Source organism: Hydra vulgaris, chromosome 01, assembly GCF_038396675.1.
Source record: "Hydra vulgaris chromosome 01, alternate assembly HydraT2T_AEP".
Classification (NCBI taxonomy): Eukaryota; Metazoa; Cnidaria; class Hydrozoa; order Anthoathecata; family Hydridae; genus Hydra; species Hydra vulgaris.
Window position 1 is genome coordinate 42,479,189 of NC_088920.1, and position 21,806 is coordinate 42,500,994.

The following is a 21,806-nucleotide window of genomic DNA, read 5'->3' on the forward strand; positions in this document are numbered from 1 at the left end:
TTATTTTAATAAAAATATGAGTATAACGCGACCAGTTAAAAAAAGTCATACTTATTAAAAATTATAAATATTTGCAATTTTATTTAATTAAAATATAAAGCGTAACCTCACCATATTCACTGGTAACAGACGATGCTAAAAATATAAAAAAAAATCAAAAAATAATGAGAGTATATTCAAAAGGGTTGAAAAATTTTGAAAAACATGTGAAAAATTTTGTTTTAATAAAAATATGAGTAAAATATATTTACCTATTCCCCTCATTTCCTCCATCAAGTTGTCTAAAGTAAGAAAAAAGATAACTGAAGTTAAAACTAACTAAAAATAACTATAAACTAAACTAAAACTATAAACTAAAATAAACTTTAAATCTTAATATCTGTGCCTCAGAAGACAAAGGTCGGTTATCCAGTTTTTTGTGAAAATGAGTTATGTATGAGACCTTTTTAGTTTTTTCACTATCTACAGAGGTATAAAGACTGCTGTCCTACGATAATGTGAAACAAAGTTAGATCAATATAAAAGGTCTAGTGTCCTACAATGTTCTACAAGAATAAGCCAATAAGAACTAATTATTTTACTATTTCCTCTCTCCTGAACAATTTCTAAAAGGTGACAACCGACCTTTGACTTCTGAGGTACGGATATAAATGTTTCATTTACATAACTATACTAATCATATAATTTATACTTAGTTTTTGTTCCAACAGTGTTTACTTCATCATGATTAATTTATTTATTAAAATTTTGGCACAGTCGTGACCCATGTATATATATTTGTGCAAATATTAAACAGCCTTAATAAACATGCAAGCTTTAACATTAATGTGAGCTTGATATTTCTTTGACAAACATGGATTGTAAGGTACCACCCAGCAGTTATCTACATTGTTAATTTTAATATTGATAACCAAACCATTATCACAATGACTATAGAATGGATAACCATTATAAACTGCTATTATGTTAGCATTAAATTCTTTAGGATAGTTTTTGCTGCACACCCCATCTTTCATACAGGGAGATTTTGGATTCAGTATGCCACAGGAACAGTGAACCATGCAAATTTTACCATCATAAAGATCACAATTAACAATCAGATCTGGAATTTCTGTAGATATTAAATTATTGATATCATATGCTGTTTCAAGCTTATTATCATTTGCAAAATGAAGTAAAATATGAACATGTGGCAAACCATGCTTTTGAAATTTAATAACCTGAACATGTGTTACAACTTTCCCTAATACACTGCTTAAAAATGTCATTGAGAAGGTTATTTAATATGAGTTTAAATACTCGAGTAACCATGTCAGGTCTATCATTTGCTGTATGACCTGAATATAAATTTTCAGTTATCTCGCGCCATTTTGGGTTGCTGGTGAAAGTAATAAAAAGATCTGGTTTACCATACTTTTAAATTATAGCCATAGCATCTTCAAAGCTTTATTTTAAAGCTCTAGGACTTCCAACATAAGTTGATGACAAAACTACAACACACCCTGGTCTAACATTATGATCTTTTCCAAGGTTGTTTACATGTTCGTGTAAGGCATCATACTGCTTGCTTCTCAGTTTGTTTTGGTTATTTCTGATGAAAGCAAGGCGCTGACCTTCAATTTTAACATACCCATCAACAGCATATTGCTGAAACAATATGCTTTTTTTTGCCATAAAAGAGTGAAGAAAAAATTGTCTAACTGAAAGTTTATAATTGTAATACTGAGATAATGTAACATGGTTTCTAACCAAGGTAGCACATTCAGGGTTGTGAACCAATTGAATTTGCCAACCAGCATCACCCTTTGGAAATAATAGAGGATAAACCATAGGATCTAAGTTGGCAGACATACTTGATATAGTTTTAAGAAGATGACCTCTTGGGTAAGTAACAACTTCCCTGGAAGCAGGTGGTGCACCATCTTCACTAACAAATACAACTGCATCTTCATTATGCGAAGGGAGATTATAGCGACGTCTATCTTGCCTATCTATCTTAAGTAAAGACATTTTTACAACTGACCCTGAGTGACCTTCTATAGCTGCTAAATGAATTTCTTCATCTTACACTTCAGCCATGTTTTTAAATGCAAGAGCAAATGGGTTCTCTTCACTAATAATAGTTTGCAGTCAAAACATTAAATCATTAAAGCAAAGATCATTACCACACTGTTGCATTCTAAAATTTACTGTTGCAAGTGGCTCGTAGATGTATAGCTGACAATATGTCGGCAGAACATCTTGATTTGGCCTAAGATTCCCTATATGATGAAAAACTTGACCACATATTCTAAAACATGGCGGCCCATGATTCACCGGTTGAGCGACATTAGCATTAAATGAAGCAAAAGAAAGACAGGCATTATAATTTCTAATATATTTAAAAAAATTCAGATTGACATAAATAAATTTTGTGGAAATGGTGAAGGTTGCGACAACACTACCTTTCCATTATGGAAACATAAAAAATGTTTCATCAGGAAATTTCTTAGCACCACAATGCTGACAAATATAATTCATTTCTCCTAAATAATTACAATCTGGAATAGTTTAAACTTCTTACTATACAATGCATTCTTTCATATCTAGCATTTTGTTGATTATTAATTTCATTTCGCTTAAGCCTATCTCTTTCATTTTTCGTCTAACCAAGCTTTCCTCCTTTGGGTTCAAATAATTTGCTGCTTGCCAAGCAGCATTTCTAGCATTTTGTCGATTATTAATTTCATCTTGCCTAAGCCTTTTCTCTTTCATTTCTGTGACAATTAAATTGCCTATTAACATTTCCATTTTCTAAACTAATATCTGCTTCTAGCCTAATATCATCCATTTAAACTTCACTTTTAATTGAAAGTAGTAACAAAAAATATTAAACAAATTTTGAAGATTGTGATCTTTCCTATATAATTTTTTTTCTACTCTAAATAGCACACACAAATAACTTTTATATATAACAAACTGTCATTTAAAATAAAATATACAATAATCTTATGACTTTTAAAAAAAATATATCAGCTAGGGATGTTTGAAAAAATGTAACTTAGCTAATAATAATAAAAAAAATTTATTAAAAACCTGCAGTTCTAATAATAAACATACTGCTAACACAAAAAAAATTAAAAAAAAAACCTTTTTTTGCAAACTTCAATATTATTTCTTTAAAAAAATTATTAGTTTTTAAAAAATTCACAAAACTTTACAATGTTTTGTTTTTCTATAGCACATAAATATATCATCTGATAAATCTAAAATAAAAAATGTAACAAATAAGTAAATAAATAAGAAAAATATTACATACAAAAAATGAAAATCGATGTACTTTATAGAGAAAAGCTGTAGTGATTTACCAAAGTAGTTGTTGTTAAATGATATTATTTCATGTTAGCTTTTAGAAAATAATTTATGCTGGTACATCATGATTCCAAAATATTTATAACAAAATTATGTAATAAATAGTGCTTAAGACAAAAAATTAAATTGAGATAAAACAAATTGTATATATGGCAAAATAATTTGTCTTGGCTTTTAGTGAATGATTAAAAGCAGTGATTTTTAATAATGAAGTTATCTATTTATCCTTTTTAACAATAGATACCAACGTGAAGGTAAGCCAAATGTCTATTAACTCAAAAGATAACAAAAAAACATCATCACAACAATAACAAACAACAATAGAACACACCATAAGTTAATATAATATGCACATAACATAACTTATATATTTCTGTTACATATGAATGTAAGTCGCATTACATTCATATGTAACAGAAATATATAAGTTATGTTATGTGCATATTATGCACATAACATAACTTATATATTTCACAGCAGTGTTTAGTGTAATGCGAATGTAAGTCGCATTACACTAAACACTGCCGTGTAACCCTCTGATATAAGTACTTGGCTGGCAAGTTTGACAAATCTTGCTCTACACGTTTACCAAGCCACAGCACTTTGAAAACATGGAAACAACATAATATAAACATATGTACCAACTATAAACACAATATATATATATATATATATATATATATATATATATATATATATATATATATATATATATATATATATATATATTTACTTTATATAAACATATTTAAACACATTTATTAAACAATTATATAGCACATATTAACACATACACAAACAATAAAAAGACACTTTACACTATTATAAAAACACATTGATAAAACAACTACAAAGCACATATTACCACATATACATACTTATCAAAAAAGCATATATGCAAACAATATACATGTACAAACAAAAATTATAAAAATGACACGAGAAAATTTAAAAATACAAACAATACTCTTTACCTTCATTTTTTTTTTTTTTTCATAAGAACTGTAATCCTTATAACAAAATTTAACCTTTGCATACAATAACATGTAACATGTCATGTCAGTCTTGGCACAAAATTTCAATTTTTCTAAATTTTATAAAAAAGAACAAAAATAGTTAATAGCATCATAGAAATTTCAAAGTAGTAATAAGCAATTTTATGGAAATAGCATTAGTATAATTTTTTGTTGCATAAAAAATAATTAGGCCTCATACATACATACCATACTATTTTCCTTCTAAAAAATAAAATGTAAGCTCAATAAAGACAAAACTGCTAAAAAAAAACTAAAGCTATAAGAAAAACTAAAACAAACAAAATGTAAACGATTTAAAAAGTTAAAAGAAGTGACCCTTCCTACTTTATATCTAACAAAAACTATTTTCTATACTTACTTCAATTATAATATGATCTTAATGATAATTATTTATTTTAATATGATTCTTTATGTAATATTTCTCAACTAATGAATAATAATTAAATTCCAAAAGGTAAAAAAATTTAACTCGCTTGAGAGATCTTTCCCCTATAACCGCCAGCATTTTGAGGGTTAGCGATTTTTAACATGCACCAAAAGTAGATTGTGAAAATTGTTCAAACAGCGGACCTGGAAAGTTATTTATACTTACACGCAAACAGAAAACAATTCAAAAACAACAAAAACCTACTTTTGGTGCATGCTAAAAAATTTTTACCGACTGTTTATATTATTATTATGTAATTGTAAAAAGTCAATGGATAAATCAGCATTATTTAAAAAATATTTTCTTTACTGTAAAGAAAATATTTTATAAACTCGTTGCTTCCACATTAAGGGCTGGGTGGGCCCAAAAAATGGGGTATTTTTTGGTTCTCACGCTCCAATCACCCCAATTCTTTGCAAAACATTCTTTTTCGATATAAGCATAAACATACAAAAGTTTGGAGTTTGCACAATGCCTGTAAGTGTCAAAACTCAAACATCTAAAAATCAAGTGTACACAACTGTATACATAATATATATAATATATTATATGAGATGTAGTACCTCATATATTATATATAAATATTACATATGTTATCTATGTATATACATATAAATAAATAAAAAAATCTATATATATATGTATGTATATATATATATGTATAAATATATACGTGTGTATATATATATCTATATATATATGTATAAATATATATGTGTGTGTGTATATATATATATATATATATATATATATATATATATATATATATATATATATATATATATATATATATATATATATATATATATATATAGTGGATCCTTGGAAACACCTAAAGCCTATGTATTCAATGTATGTCAGCATACAAAAACCTATAAACCTTTTTATCTTAGCCCTAAATTCTGACTCATAAAAAATTGTTTAACAAAATCGATGTGCAGATAAACAAGTTGAGTGTGGTACGTTCTAAAGCGTAGTGTGGCTTTGAAGATTTGGTATATTTTGAATCTCAAACCAAGTATTTTATCACTACTCTACTACCACATCTACTATTGTGCACAAGTCACATTCATGACTTGAATGTTTAGGTAACTGTAACAAATCTTTTTCTTGTTTTGCAACAACACACTTTCTGACAGTGAATAGAATGTTAGAATTTGTATTTATATTTTCAGTTTTTTGTAAACATAACAAACTTTATATAATAAAAATCAATACCTACATTAGATGATAGATCTGAAAAGCTTGTTAAAAAGGTGTTAGAAAGGAGAGGAGATTATTGTTTATTATTATTTATTGAGTATAATTAATTATTTTTGTTTTCTTTATAGAAACTAATTTGTTATATATTAACTAATTTGCCCTAATATTTTAATCATTATTAAAATAGTATTTTTTTTGACTTGTAATCTGGTTTAAAACGTAATTAATTAAACTAGCTACACAAAACTTTTGCATTATTTCATGCATGTATTTCATGCATAAATTGCTTCTGAAATTGATCTTTTTTACAATAACATAAAATGTATGCAAATGAACGCCTATGAGGTATCACATCTGCTGTGGCTGATGTTATACCTCATAGGCGTTTAAAAGAAAATTTGGAATTTAATGTTCCCGGATGGAATGACTATGTTGCAGATAAATATGAGTTAGCCAGAGATGCATTTAAGCAATGGGTAATTATTAATGGATAACCTAAACATGGAATTATCTTCGAAAGAATGAAAAAAACTCAGACAGTATTTAAACTTGCTTTTAGGCACAGTAAAAATCTTACTGAGCAAATTAAAGCTGACAGACATGCAGAGAATATCAATAATGGAGATCCTTTAAAGTTTTGGAACAGTGTATAAAATTAGTAATGTAAAGGCAACCAATCATGTTGCTAATATTGTTGGAGTTACTAGTGACAAGGACATATTTTCAAGCACTATATAATTCACTTAATGATAACCAGCATAAAATACACTTTGAACAGAAAGTGCATTCTTTATTGCTAGACATACCTGTTAGAGTTACTATTATAGATGTTACTAAGGCTTTGCATAGGCAAAAAAAGGGAAAATCTGCTGGACCAGATGACTTGTTTATGGAATCATTTACATATGGAGGACATAGACTTTCTCTCTAAGTATTTTTTTTAATTTATGCTTGTTGTATGGACATTTGCCATCAACATTTTGTGAAGCCACGATAACACCTCTAGTAAAATCTAAAACGGGAGACTTAACAGATTTTAATAATTACAGAGCAATCGCAATCTCTCCAGCTTGTTCTAAAATACTTGAATGTATTTTATTAGAAAGAATCAAATTCTATGAGAATGCTGATGATTTTCAGTTTGGTTTCAAGAAAAATCATTCCACAATGTCTTGTACATATTATTTAAAAAAGACAGTTGAATACTATATTTCTAGAGGAAGCCATGTATTCACATGCTTTATAGATTTCAACAAAGCTTTTGATAGCATTAATTATAGGAAACTGTTTTCTAAATTAATTGATCAGGGTATTGCCAAGAATGTTTGTCTGTCTATTTGCATTATGGTATAAGAATCAAACTATGTTTATCAGATGCAGAAAATAAAAATTGATAGCTTTAACATAAGCAATGGTGTACAGCAAGGTGGAATTCTTTAACCATTCTTGCTCATATTTTATACAAGAACACTAATTTTCAATATTACGAACATGCATATTGGATGTAACATAGGTGGAACTTTTTTGAATCCTTTAGCATATGCCGACGATATTGTATTAATTGCTCCGTCTTGGTTTGCATAGCAAAAATTATTAACTGCATTAAATGTTGAAGCCACTGCCATTAACATGTCATTTAATACAAAACAAAAAAAGAGAAGGTGTGTATGGTATTTAACCCAAAACAGAGGTGTAAGATTTTCCACTATTTACCTTAGCTGAATGTGAGATAGTTTTATTGACAAATTCAAGGATCTGGGTCACTTAATAGAAAATGGTTTGATTGATAATGCTGATATAAATCGAGAGATTAAATGTCTTTATACGCGTACAAACATATTATTCAGGCGATTCAAGATATGCTCGGTTAAGGTAAAAGTGCAATTATTTAAGACCTACTGCCACTGTTTTTATGATGTGGCTTTATGGACTAATTTTAATGCAAATACTATGTTAAAGCTAGACTCTTGTTACAAGAAATGTGCTAAAATTTTTTTTGGATATGACAAGTACTTAAGCGCTACAAAAATGTTTATGGTACTAGGCCTGCCTAATCTAGATTAGGCAGATACTTTATTGCGTAACTACAGACTTAGCCTTATAAATCAGTTATTTACCTGTGCCAGCAGCAATTCAGCTGTGTATAGGTCAAACAAAACTTTTAATTTTTTTTTTTAAATCTCAACTATGGATGTTGTACTGAACTTGTTGTCTGAATCAAATAAATAAACAAATAAATTGTTCTGTTAGGAGTTTAAACTAAAAATATTTTATGTGTATGTGTATAAAAATATATTTTGTGTACGTGCATGCATTAATAATACCCTTTTTTTTAATAAAAATGCAATGCATATAAGTATATTAACAGAATAAAAGTATTTTTAGTATATAAACAGAATAATAATATATTAAAAGTTAAATATTAAAATTTAAATGTTTAAATATTAAAAATTCTATTAAAAGTATATTAATAGAATAAAAGTATTTATAAAAAAGAGATGCAACTTTATGACAATGAGAGGCTCAAGTTTGGTAGAGTCTGAGTCTGACTATGTTTACATAAGCATGTCTGACTATGTTACATAACCAAGTCTAACTATGTTTACAATGTGTTTTTGTACCTTGTCTAAAGGAGAAAGAACATCACAAGAAAAAATGACCCAAATACAATGACAGTTTACCATACAGGGGCGAATGAGAGGATTGTAGAAGTAGAGAATGGAATCAGGAGTAAGAAAATGGAAAGCTTTTTTAAGAGAAGCAACCTTAACAGATGCTAATTTAGAAATCAATTGTATACATATATATATATATATATATATATATATATATATATATATATATATATATATATATATATATATATATATATATATATATATATATATATATATATATATATATATATCTGTGTGTGTGTGTGTGTGTGTGTGTGTGTGTGTGTGTATATATATATATATATATATATATATATATATATATATCTGTGTGTGTGTGTGTGTATATATGATTTTCATGAGAGGCTAGTTGTGAGTGATAAACCAAGATGTAAAGAAGAGGACTCAGCGAGAGGGTTGCTATTTATAAATTATTGATGACATTGATATTGGAATGTTGATAGTATTGCAATAGTTGTTTGCAATAAATAACTGAGTTTTTTTAGAGTTAAATTTCACAAGCCCGTCTCTGTTACAGAATATGCTTTAGTGAGATCAGATTCAAGTTGGCTCCCTGTTAAGATCGAAAAAAGAATACTTTTTGTCAAGACAGGAGTATAAAGTTGAGTCATCAGCAAATAGAACCACTTTAGATATAAGGTTGTCAAGAAGATCATTAATGTAGATAAGAAACAAAACAGGATAGAACTTTGAGATTTCTTAGATTAATTAGATGATAGTTGGAGGGGTCATGTTTTCCAGAGTTTTTAAAAACTGGAACAACTGATGCAATTTTCAAATTTTTAGAGAGAATTGAAGAAAGTTCTAAAGAATACCCTTGTAAAGATGATTTTATATTTTAAACTTGAAATAACTTTAATAATAATAAAAAAGTGTTTTTATGACTTATATTATTAGAAAAGTGTTAATTTAGTTTGTAATTTTATTAAATCTTAATTTAGACTTGAGTTTTTAATTTTATCTGTTTTCATTCAAAGCCAATAAAGAACTATAAAAAATTTTTTCTAACAGTTTTGAAAATAGCTATAAATTAGGTAAATTTCTCAGTAGCTTTTGAGCTTTTTTGAACATTACTTATATTATAAGTTTATTATATCATTACTAATAAGTTGTATATGTTCTTCCATATTTTCATTGTATTGTGGTCTATACATATATTTTTTATGTGTGTTATAAATGTTCTTTTGTGTTTTTTAAATTACAACTTACAAATATTAACTTGATAAATTTTTTTGTATATTTAAATGTCCCTTAAATAAATTAACATATATTAAAATTAATATTTATTTTTTGATTTTAGAGTCTATGGACCTCTTGTTGTTTGTTCCTAGAAATGATATTGAAAGTTAAACTCCGAAACCTAGTGTTTAACTTTTGAATCATAAACTAAGAGACACAGCAAATTTAAAACTACAAAGAATTTTTTTAATTGGAAGGAAAAATATTCAATAACAAACAAAAAGTTTGTACTTAAGGGTAAGTTGCAATTTTTTTTATTATACAAATTCACTTTCAAGAAAGCTTTAGGCAAAAATTAATTGAATAAAAAGTTTACTTACAAAGTGAGAAATTATTAACAGAAAACTTATAAAACTTATTATCAGAGCTGCAAAACATGACTTTTAGATAACAAAATAAAAATTTCATGACTTAAAAGGACTATTTTCCTATTACCCTCCAGAAGAAAAAAAAAATTCATGACTTTCCCAAATTTTACCTAAAAGTTTTTTAGGATTTTTTTAATAGTTAAAACATTTTTTTAAATGAAAAAAATATTTGAAAAGATTTTAAATAATAATTTCATTTAAAACTCTATACCAAAAATCTAATAACTATATGTTTGAGGATTTTACTTTTCTACAAAACCTAAATCATAAAATATTTCTTAAAAATTAAATTTATTAATAATTGCTTTAACTTTTATTAACATACCTTTTTTTTATAGAACTCTTTTAAAAGTGTAGCTTTTAGTTACTCTTTTAAAAGTCACTTTACTTTTCTGCATTAGTGGCAAGGTTGTCAGACTTGTTTGATAAGAAATCAATTTAACTTTGAACAAGTCTGCAAACAATTTTTTGTTTTAATGCCACATTTTTTTTTTTTTTAATTTTTTGCTTTTGTAAGTTTTCACAGTAGCAATTGCTTGCATCTCTTTGCCAATTTTAATGCTTTTATGTCAAGTTGAAGTCTTTTATGTCAAGTTTGAAAATATAGTGCATCATTTTTTTTCCCAGCATTTTTGAGGATAAATTGTCTTTGACTACATCACCAAGAATAGTAGTCATAAATGGTACCAAAAGTTTATCTGTTTGAAACCCTTTTTGTTTAATTTCTGATATCATTTTAAAGAATTTTAATTTTGATGGTAAAATAGGATCATGTATCATTGCTTTTAATCACTGACAACTTTTATTAATAACTCCAGGTAGTTTAATTTTATCAAGACTACCATCAAATGTTGTTACTTTGAACAGTGGGGTAACTTTGGACAAAAATTTAACGGTACTAAGATACACTACACATTTTTTGTAATCATCAAAAAAGGATTCAGCTTTTAATAAACAGTTTTCACTTTTGCACCACCTGTGCCAAAAAAATTGTAGTTTATTCTAATCAACCATATGCTTCTGATTATGTCTTACAATCAAAGATAGTTACTTGTAATATTAACAATTTCCTGAACAAACTTACTAATTCAAAAAATTTCTTAGAAAAAGGGTTTAACTTATTCATTTTTACAGTATTATAAACAATAAGAAAATTTTGTTTAATCATTTATAGCAGTATTAACTTACTTTGTTTGAAACTAAAAAGATATAAGACATGCAGCCATATTAGATTTATCGTATTTCATCTAAAAAATTAGGCTCTTGTGACTTCTGGAGAATTTTCAACAGCAGCATGGAAAATAAGAAATTGAAGGCAAGCAGTCAATTTAAATGGCTAACAAATGGAATTGACGGTCAATTGCTTTTTTTGGACGGTCAAAATTTTAATTTTTTTTTTTGTTTAATTTTTATCCTAATTTTATATACACAAAAATAACAAATAACACTTGAAAATTAACAAATTTGTATTCCTTTAAAAAATATATAGTTTTAAATAAAGTCAATGCATTTTAAATGGAAACACAGATAACTAACATTCAAATTATATAAAAACATAAAAAAATTCATTAGTTCATGTCATAAATCAAATGCAAAACGAATGTAACTTATAGCAAAGTTTCAAGTTAAACTTAAAGCCTGCATCAATTATATATAAAAGCAAAAAACAAAATATATTAACTTTAATATAAAATTAAAGGTATAAAAAACTACAAATACATAATTTTTAGTGTTAATTTTATTACTTAGTTTTATATCCATTATTTTTAATCACTAATTAATAAGATTTTGGCATGCTGTCAGTAAGTTTCCAGTAGTATTTTGGGTCCATGTCATTAAACCAACCATTTTTTATTCAGTAGCCATTCCAGACGTTTTTTATATAATTCAAATAATCATATACAATTAACATAACATCATTGTATAGAGCTTGACTTGACTTAAAAAATGAGGGGTCATTTAGCCTTTGAAGTTAAGCGGATCCAAAGTTATTGAATTTTTCGTAGTGCAAAAATTGATGATTCTTTGATGAAAGGTATAGGGCTTAAGTATAGAAAATTTGCAGTGATATGGCACCGAAAAAGAGAGTATTTTTGGATCATATTGACTTTTGAATAATTCTTGAACCGTTATTACATTTGACTTGAAATTTTCCATATTGATTCAACAACTATAAATTAATAATATACAAAACAAAATTTTTTAATTCCGTCGGGATTGCCCAGAATCATCTATTTTACAGACTGAGGGTTTTTACTTATTTACTTAGTTTTGGTGTCATATTGACTCTTGAATAATTCTTGAACCGTTATAACATTTGACTTGAAATTTTCCATATTGACTCACCAAATATAAGTAAATAATATACCAAAATATTTTTATTTAATTCTGAATGGATTGTCCAGAATCATCTGTTTTACAGACTGGGTTTTAACTTATTTACTTAGTTTTGGTGTCATATTGACTTTAGAATAACTTTTGAACCATTATTACATTAAATTTAAATTTTCCAGTGATCCAACAAATAAAAAAAAAATAAAATACCCCAAAATTTTTTTGTTAATCGGACAAGATTTACCAGAATCATCTATTTTATGGACTTAGGGTTTTCACTTATTTACTTAATTTTTGAAAATAAAATTTGGGGCTATATTATAATTACACCATATGCATAATGGAATCCAAATATTACATCATTTTCAAACTATTGTATAATTTACAGAACGGTCAGTAAATTACTACAAAAAGGCTGCACATACCAATTTGGCATATCGCAAAATTTTTCATAATGATCCATTTTTTTTTAATCTAACGAGATTAACCAGAATCATCATAAGAATCAATTTTACAGACCGATGGTTTTCACTTATTTACTTAGTTTCGGAAAATAAAATTTGGGGTTAATTATAATTACACCATACAGATATGCATAAAGGACTCATGGAATCTAAATAGTACATCATTTTGAAATTAGTGTATAATTTACAGAACGGTCAGTAAATTACAGCAAATGGGCTGCACAAACCATTTGGGCATATTGACTTTGAATATATTTAATATTTTTCAACTGTTATTAAATTTGACTAAAAATTTTTTATAACGATCCAATTTTTTTTTTAATCTGACGAGATTATCCAAAATTATCTATTTTACAGACTGATGGTTTTCACTTATTTACTTAGTTTTGGAAAATAAAATTTGGGGTTATATTTTACTAGCACCATAGAAATATGCATAAACAAATCACGGAACCAAATACTACGTATTTTGAAATTATTAAATATTTTACAGACCAGTCAGTAAATTACTGTGTAAAGGTATTGAAATCTGTTGGAATTTTACGGAATGACCTATTTACAAGACAGAAGATTCTTCAATAAAGTTAAAATTTAATTTTTAATGAAAATAACATACAGCTAATGAACTTTCTGAAATTTGGAGTACTTACAACAGCAATAGGCAGGTATAACAGCAGATGCTCTACCTAAAAATGTGAAAAAATTATTATTAGAAACAAAGATACATCATGTTTAAAATATTTTTTTAATTAGTTTACAAAAATTTTATAAAGAATTAAATTTTAAAAAGGTATATATATATATATATATCTTATATATGCAGATTGTTAGTATAGTAAGTATAAAATAAGAAACTTACTCTTTGAGACACCAGCGAGAAGGTAAGCCAAGTTGTCTATGTACAAAAAACATCACAACAATAACATCACAATCACAAAACATACTGTCCAACAGAACACAAACATACACATAATAATGACTGACATGTACATAAACACAATGAAACATATAGCGACTTTTAGGTGTGTCAACTAGACAGAGGTCCAACAGAACACAAAATCTCCTGAACACAAAACCTCCAGAGGTCCAACAGAACACAAAAATACACATAATAATGACTGACATGTACATGGACACAATGAAGCCTATAGCGACTTACGGGTGCGTCAACACCGCTCCAGAGGTCCAACAGAACACAAACATACACGTAATGACTGATGGGTATATAAACACAATGAAACATACAGCAACTTGTGTTGCGTAAAAACAAACATACAAATAATGACTTACCGGTAGATCAACACCACTGCAGAGGTTCAACAGCAAACAAGTATAAATATAGTGACTTGCAGGTGCACCTACAAAAACATACATATAATAACTTAAAAATACGTAAACACAAGGATATACATATTGACAGGTATGTCAGCACAAAAATAGAAAGCATGACTTACCAGTATGTAACCATGGCAGCAGATGTCCAATAAAAAAACAAATATACAAATTAAGATTTATGAGTCACCAACACCGCTCCAGATGACCAAAAAGAATACAAACATAAATACATTAAATTGAATAATAATAATAATAACAAACATAAACATAATAAATTTAATTTGCACTGTGTCAAAGACACCATTAACTACATTTTTGCTTTTTTTGAACGTCCTCCGGAAAACCATCAGGCTTTCCCTCTACCACAACACATTTTATCCTCCACTCTTTTACCAACTCAATATCATATTTATCTTCATATCCATCGTTAGTATCTGAAACTCGCAGTCTTTATCAAATTCATTGTCATCTAGAACACTTACAACGAGCCCCGAATACCATACATCCTTGCCATCATCATCTACCATTTTATGTTTAATTCTTTTTCCTAAAAACTTTGGGACCCCTCCCTTTGATGTGCCTGTTCTTATTTTTTTCCAGATTCCATTAATAACCTAGCGTCACCCTCTAATCTGACTTTTTTTTTTAATTGTTAACAACATTTCTTGTCTTTCATCAATCTGTCTGATAACTGAACATTTTATTGTAGTTGGGCGTTGTTCTGGAGCATCTTATAAAAATGTAAAAATAGATAGCAGGTTGGTTTTTAATGCCTCAATACCAAACTTTTTGTAATTTTCCCCTTTTCCCTTTTCTCCTAATTGCAACCAATTTTCTGGAAATTTTTTCGTTCTATTACCCCAATAGATGTTGGGGTAATACAACTTTGAAAAGCAGAAACATCTTCTGTAACAAATTCACAAGAGTTGCTAGAAGTATTGAAAGAACAATTATCAGAAGGTAGCAAACTATTAAGTTCAGGAACATCAGGACAAAAAGAAAGAACAGAGCTTAAATAAGAATTCTTTAAAGTAAAATGTTTGGCATGATTCAGTTTTGCAACATAGTCTTTTGATATTTTAAGACACTTAGCAAGCATTACTCTAGTGATAGGGTATTTACAGTAGGTTGTGAAAAATACAGAGAGATTTTGCCATGTCAAATCATGTTTATCTTTTTCTTTGCAAATGTCTAAATAATGGCTATTTGTTAAGACAAAATTTGGATATTTGAGGGAAACAATGCCATCTTCAATATTTAAAAAATCCATATTGTTGTAGCTATTAAATGGGTCGTCCGGCTCTGGAAGCTACAACTAAAAGTAAAACTAATTTAAAGTAGGTAAAAATAAAGAAAAAAAGATTAAAATTTAAATAAGAGTAAATTAAGATCAATAAAATTTTTAAAATGCAAAATGTGTGTGCTACATTGTCTTTATTTAAAAAATTAACTAGTATGAAAGTATGACTCACTTATATGTGAGTCATACTGTTGTAAACTGTTGGCACAACCTGGTAAAATAAAATTGTAGTATGTCATGAACTAATTCATACATACATTGTATCAAAAATTGGAGAAGTATTCTTTATTAAGTAAAAATTGTATGAATACTTATTAAAAATTCTTACATATTTCCATACTTGCAAACTGTCGTTGAAAATTTTTAAATTTTTATTTCGAAAAAAACAGTTTATGAAGGGCCAGTCTGTAATTACAATAGCTAGATTGTAGTCTTTGACCAAACTTTCTTTGATGAAAAATTTTTAATTTCTATTAAATCCAAATATTAAAAATTTCACTTTCTATTCCATTTTCAGAATAAGAATGTAAATCATTTACTAAATGTGAGTAACTATTATTCACATGTTATTCAAAAATTTTTAAAACAATATTTTTACAAAAATATTGATAAATAATAAAACCTTGTTATAAGAATTTTTATTCATTTTGACAATATTTTTGTCAAAATATTGTTTGAAAAAAATTTTGAAATCAGACAAAAAGATGGATTAAATAAAAGCAAGATTTATATTATTTAAAGCAGTTATGTATTATGTTAATACAATTAATTTTTCTATTTGGCTAGCTAATTTCGTATAAAGAAAACATCATCAAACTTTAAAACATTTAATTTGTTAAAACTAACGAAAAATACTTTCATTTGTTTGGACTTTTGCGAAAAATCAAAACAAAAAACGTCATTAAGTAAGCGTAAAATAAACCTTATAATATATACATAATTTGTAAATAAAAATCCTAAGTATCATATTCTTAGGAAAACATAAATAAAAACTTGGTTTGAAAAGTGAAAAGGCTATACTTGCCTTTTAGAGATAGAACATTTTTTAAAGGGTTAGGCTTTTTTTCCCCCAATAAATCGACTCTAAAGTATTCAAATGCTGAGAACTAAGAATTTATGTATAAATTTAAAAAATGTTCCCTTTTCCATTCTATTCATCATCCTTTTTTTACTATAGATGGAAAGTTTCAATTAAATTGGATGTGTCTGCATACTTAGGAAATCTTAACTTCTAAATCTTATTTTGAAAAAACGTTCCCGCAGCAAGTTTTTTTTAAAAAAGTGGCCTCAAGATATGAATAATATATAAGTGAAGCCATATAAAGCTTAGTACTTATATATGGTTGGAAAGAGGTTGAGTAACACTAACTGATGCAAAAAACCTCAAGGCGCTTGCTTAACCATACAATAAGATATAAGAGAGCAAAGTTTATGAAAATTGTGTGTTTATTGTCAAATGTCAAATTTTTTTTTTAAGCCGTGGAATAGCTATATTCAGTAAGAGATATCGCTCAGACTTGCTGGAAAATAATATTAAATATGTTAATATTTTAAGATATACATTAGGTATACTATCAGAAAGTATCAATTCTTTGATACTTAAAGAACATTTAAACAAAGTTAATTAAACAAAGTTAATAACATTTTAACTAGTTTTTTTTTTAAGTCGTTTAACTTTATTTCAGTGCAAATTAGGCTAAATACACTTAATGTAGGTACGTGCGTATCTGGTTTTTAACGGCACCGATTTCAAAGTAAAAATTTGTGACCTTTTTTTTCACAGCGTGCTCGAAGTCGGTGTGGAAAAGATGTATTTATTTGTCTTTTTTTTTAGAATTTTATATCAGCTTAGACTTTATTAAAAAAGTAGAATGTTTTATCTTGAATAAATTATGGTTTTTTTTTACGTGTAATAAATTTTTCAGTTTTTTTATTGCTATTTAAAATTTCGTTCCTGTTCTGGCACTGCATTAATATTGAAGGCATGTTGGTACATATTTAAAATTTTTAAGGCAACTGTATACATCAATTTTCTATGTGCCTGCCAAATTTCATCAAAAAATACTCATGACCACATGCCCTATTGTTCCGCGCAAATAAAATTTAAAATGCTAAAATTAAAATTGTATAACACTATTTTACGATGATTCTGCATAAAATTCATTAAAAACATAAAACAGCATTTTCTCAGCTTTTTCCATACCCATAATTTACCATATAGCCACCTTAAGCTATATGTGATATATAAAAATTATACGTATATTTAAAAATTTTTTTATAGATTAATGGCGATTTTTTAAATCATTTAATTATGATTAATAGCTGACCCAATTAAATAGTAGTATTAGGATTGTTGAAATTAATTTAGTGCATCATGAGACCTCACAAGAAAAGAAATCTTTTTTATGGTAAAGCTAAAACTTATTTAGCTTGTAATTTTCCAATACCAGCTCATTTAAATAATGGCTGTAGAAATGGACATGTACTGCATATATTTGCAACTAACAACGTTATGTATTTGCAACTAACAACTAATCGGTAAGCATTTTAACATCAAAATTTGTATAAGTCAGATTCAGCAACTAGTTAGAACATCGAAAGTCTTTGTAAACCATTTTTCACGAAATTCGAAACCATTTGTTGACATCTGCAACATGCTCTTTGCATACCAAATAACAACATCTGCTGTGGCACAAACATCGCAATCGAATGCAACCTCAATTGACTTTCCTACATGTTCTTCATTTTCTTCTCAACAAATCAGTGTTTCATCTGTATCAAATAGTGATCACTTATCTCTTTTATCTCGTCCTACTTTAAAAACCTCTTCTCATGAATCACTATCCAGTTTGAGAGCTGACCAGTTGAGTCCCAGAAAAAAGGCTATGAGAAAGAGATTAACCATTTTGGCAAACGAAATGGCAATTAAGAAGAGAAAGCATAAAGAGGATATTAAAGGTTTAAAAGATAAGACAAAGGCTAGAGCATACAGATTTAAATATCTAAACCAAGTTATTACTCGTAAGGAAAAGTTAATTTCTCAACTTAGAAAAAAATTAAAAGAAAAGTTTTTAAATTTACAGTTGAAAAAACTTCAAAATCATATTTTTTATTTGAAACAACAGTTGACATGTTAAGCCATCAACTTGCTGAAAAAAATTCTGCAACTCTTGTACTGCCAAATGACATTCTGAATTTACAAGAAGAGTTGGAGGAAATTCAGCAAGTAACACAAAACACCATAAATGAAAAATGCTACTCAGCAGATATTAGGAGACTTATATATGACATGCTTATGTGCCAAGTTCCTACACAAAGTGTGCCATCTCTGCTCCGTAAAATTGGGGAACATACTGGCTATCGATTTAGTCAAATTCCACATCATACAACTGTAGAACAAATGATGCGTGAGCTTGGTGTGCTTTCAGACTTACAGGCTGCTGAGATAGCATTTACAACAAAGGATCTGACACTTGGCTTTGATGCAACAACCCAGGAGGGTGTTCATGTAAATGATGTGCACTTGACAACAGAATCAGTATGTATGGTTGTAGCTATTGATCAACTTCCTGACGGTACAGCTTATGACTATCAGAGTCATATTAAAAAGTCTATTGATAATCTCGCTAAGTTATATAGTGATTTCTATCAGCTCAAATATACTGACGTAAGAAGCACTATTATTGGGAACATAACAAATACAATGAGTGACAGAGTTGCAACAAACCATTGAACAATCGCAAAGTTAAACCTTGTTTGGCAGAAATCATTAAATGAACTAAACTGTCACCTTCACCCCTTAGAGACAATGACCAGCTCTTGTAAGTCTTCACTTAAAGCATTAGAGACTTCAAAAGGGAAACTTTTAGGAAGAGACTGCATTGCAGCAAACATTGTTATACAGCTGAACAAACTTCGCTATAAGGATGCAAAAGGTACTCTAACTAATCTAAACCATTCTTTTACTTAAATATATTTAGTTTTCTGAATAAAATTTCGAGTTAAAATAAGTTATTATAACTAGTGCATGTTTTTATTTCAAATTCTTCTTGCAATTGCCAAAATGAGCTTTTTTATGATATTCATAGGTGATCCAAAAGGTTTTGTAACTTTTTTGGACCAACACGAGTTGCCCAGAGGATTGCTACCGTGCTATAGAGGCAACAGACTACATATGCTTTTTCACACGTGTGGCATTTTGATCCACCATTATGCCATATTGAAGATATTTCTGTGTTCTGGCTTGGCGTTATGCGGAGGTCTACGAAATAGTTTATTTCAAGACTTTACATCTGAAACAGGTATCTTTTTTCTTTTTTATACCTGTTCAGTTCATTTGATAAAGTGCTACACAATATTTTAGGCTATAGAATTAACTACAAATATAGTTACAAATACAAATTACAAATAGACACTTGCAAGATTAACGGGGAGTAAAGACTATTATAAACAAAAATTATTCTTTGTTACTAATTAACTTTTTCACCTTAGGTATCCAAGAGTTGTGTGTTTTAGCTTTAGTTGGAAAGCTACTTTCTGGTCCTTGGATGACAAAATTTTATATTGCACCAGGTACGGGACTTGACTACATATCTGGCATTCAGGTAGTAAAAGATGTTCGGAACACTCTTATTGAGAGCAGCAAGAATCCTTTATCTCTACTTAATTGAAAAACTGATTTCTTTGGTAATGATATTGAAGATGTAGTTTTTGATTCAATAATCAGCTTTTGCCCAGTAACTGATGAAATGAGTAAAGCATTAGCTGACTGCCTTAATGCAGTTATTAGCGTCATTGACAGGCAGTACAAGCGGCAATTTGAAATGAATTCTAATGATCACTTTAAAGACCAGACTAAGTCAGCTAGGCTTCACAACATTGATTCAGAAGAGCTTATGGGTATGTTTAGCACTGCAAAGCACAAAGCTCCAAATGCCACTCTTTGTTTTCTTTCTTCAAAACTTCGTGCTTGCAAAAATAAAACAACTGCACTGCTATGCAAAAAGCCAAATGATATTCAAAACAAGTCGATATTATGAGCTACCTCTAATGCCAGAAAAAAGCGGTTTACAAATATGCAATGTCATAATGACCTGAAGTTAGAATTGATAAAACGAATAGCAGATAAAATTCAGAAAAAAGAAAACAATGAACGCAGAAATGTAGAAAAAATATTAAAAAATTGCATGCCTGATCAGGTAAAAGAAATGTTTCCTGACCTAGAAAATAATGAGGCCTATGATATTGAAGAAATTCTTATTGGAGCTTCTATTGGAAGAAGTATTTGCTACATGTGGTTCAATAATGCCACTAACACCCAGGATGTATATTACGGCAGAATTGTTGGCATTAAAAAGAAAAAAAGTGATGTATATATAGTTTCTTATTGGAAACCAAAAGAGAATGAAGATGATGATGGTGTTGAGTATGATGTGAGCAAATATCAACTTTCTGCAGACATAATAAGTGGTGATATGGTGATAACATAATAGAAATGTGTAATAAGGTATATGCTATTTTAAATAATAGTATGTCTTATAAACTTGCATTAACAGATATTATTTACAGATAGTAGGTTAATCTTTGTTTTTTATAATAAATTTTACAGTGCCTAATGTATATCATAATCTCTACCCTCCCCTTTTTTTAAGATAATGAAAAGATTTATTATTATTTAATTTCTTTCTATGTATACATATATGTATATAGAAATGTAATTTTAGGTAGTCGGTTAGTTACCGATATCCAACAACCAGGGTTGACCTGGTTGCAACGAGCTATGGGAAACCAAAGCTCATTTACTATTTGACATAAGCAAATTGCCTGGCTCATGACAATTAATGTTAATCATAATGATGGCTATACATTGTTTCTACCCAGAAAGACAGACTTTTGCATGGATTGAGAGATGTAAGTGTTTAGTTACAATAAATCAGTACACTCTAGGCAAATGGCATATGCCATTACCAGATAGTTACGCTAACACATAACTTTCTTTTCATTATAACTTATAATCAAATTTATTATATTTCAGGTTAAAAAGTATTGAAGGGTCTACTTCTATCGATTT

General features: G+C 28.1%; 1 protein-coding gene across 1 annotated transcript; it reads left to right on the forward strand.

The window, feature by feature from the left end:
* Positions 1-11,545: 11,545 nt before the first annotated feature.
* On the forward strand, positions 11,546-21,627 carry LOC136075349 (uncharacterized). Its single transcript, XM_065788223.1, has 3 exons — positions 11,546-13,295; positions 15,550-21,242; positions 21,460-21,627. Exon 2 carries the CDS (start codon positions 18,867-18,869, stop codon positions 19,467-19,469), a length of 603 nt encoding a protein of 200 aa, XP_065644295.1. The 5' UTR covers positions 11,546-13,295; positions 15,550-18,866; the 3' UTR covers positions 19,470-21,242; positions 21,460-21,627.
* The last annotated feature ends 179 nt before the right edge of the window (positions 21,628-21,806 follow it).

Excerpts from the sequence above, each read along its gene's own strand:
- LOC136075349 (XM_065788223.1), top strand. The coding sequence starts at position 18,867 with ATGTTAAGCCATCAACTTGCTGAAAAAAATTCTGCAACTCTTGTACTG.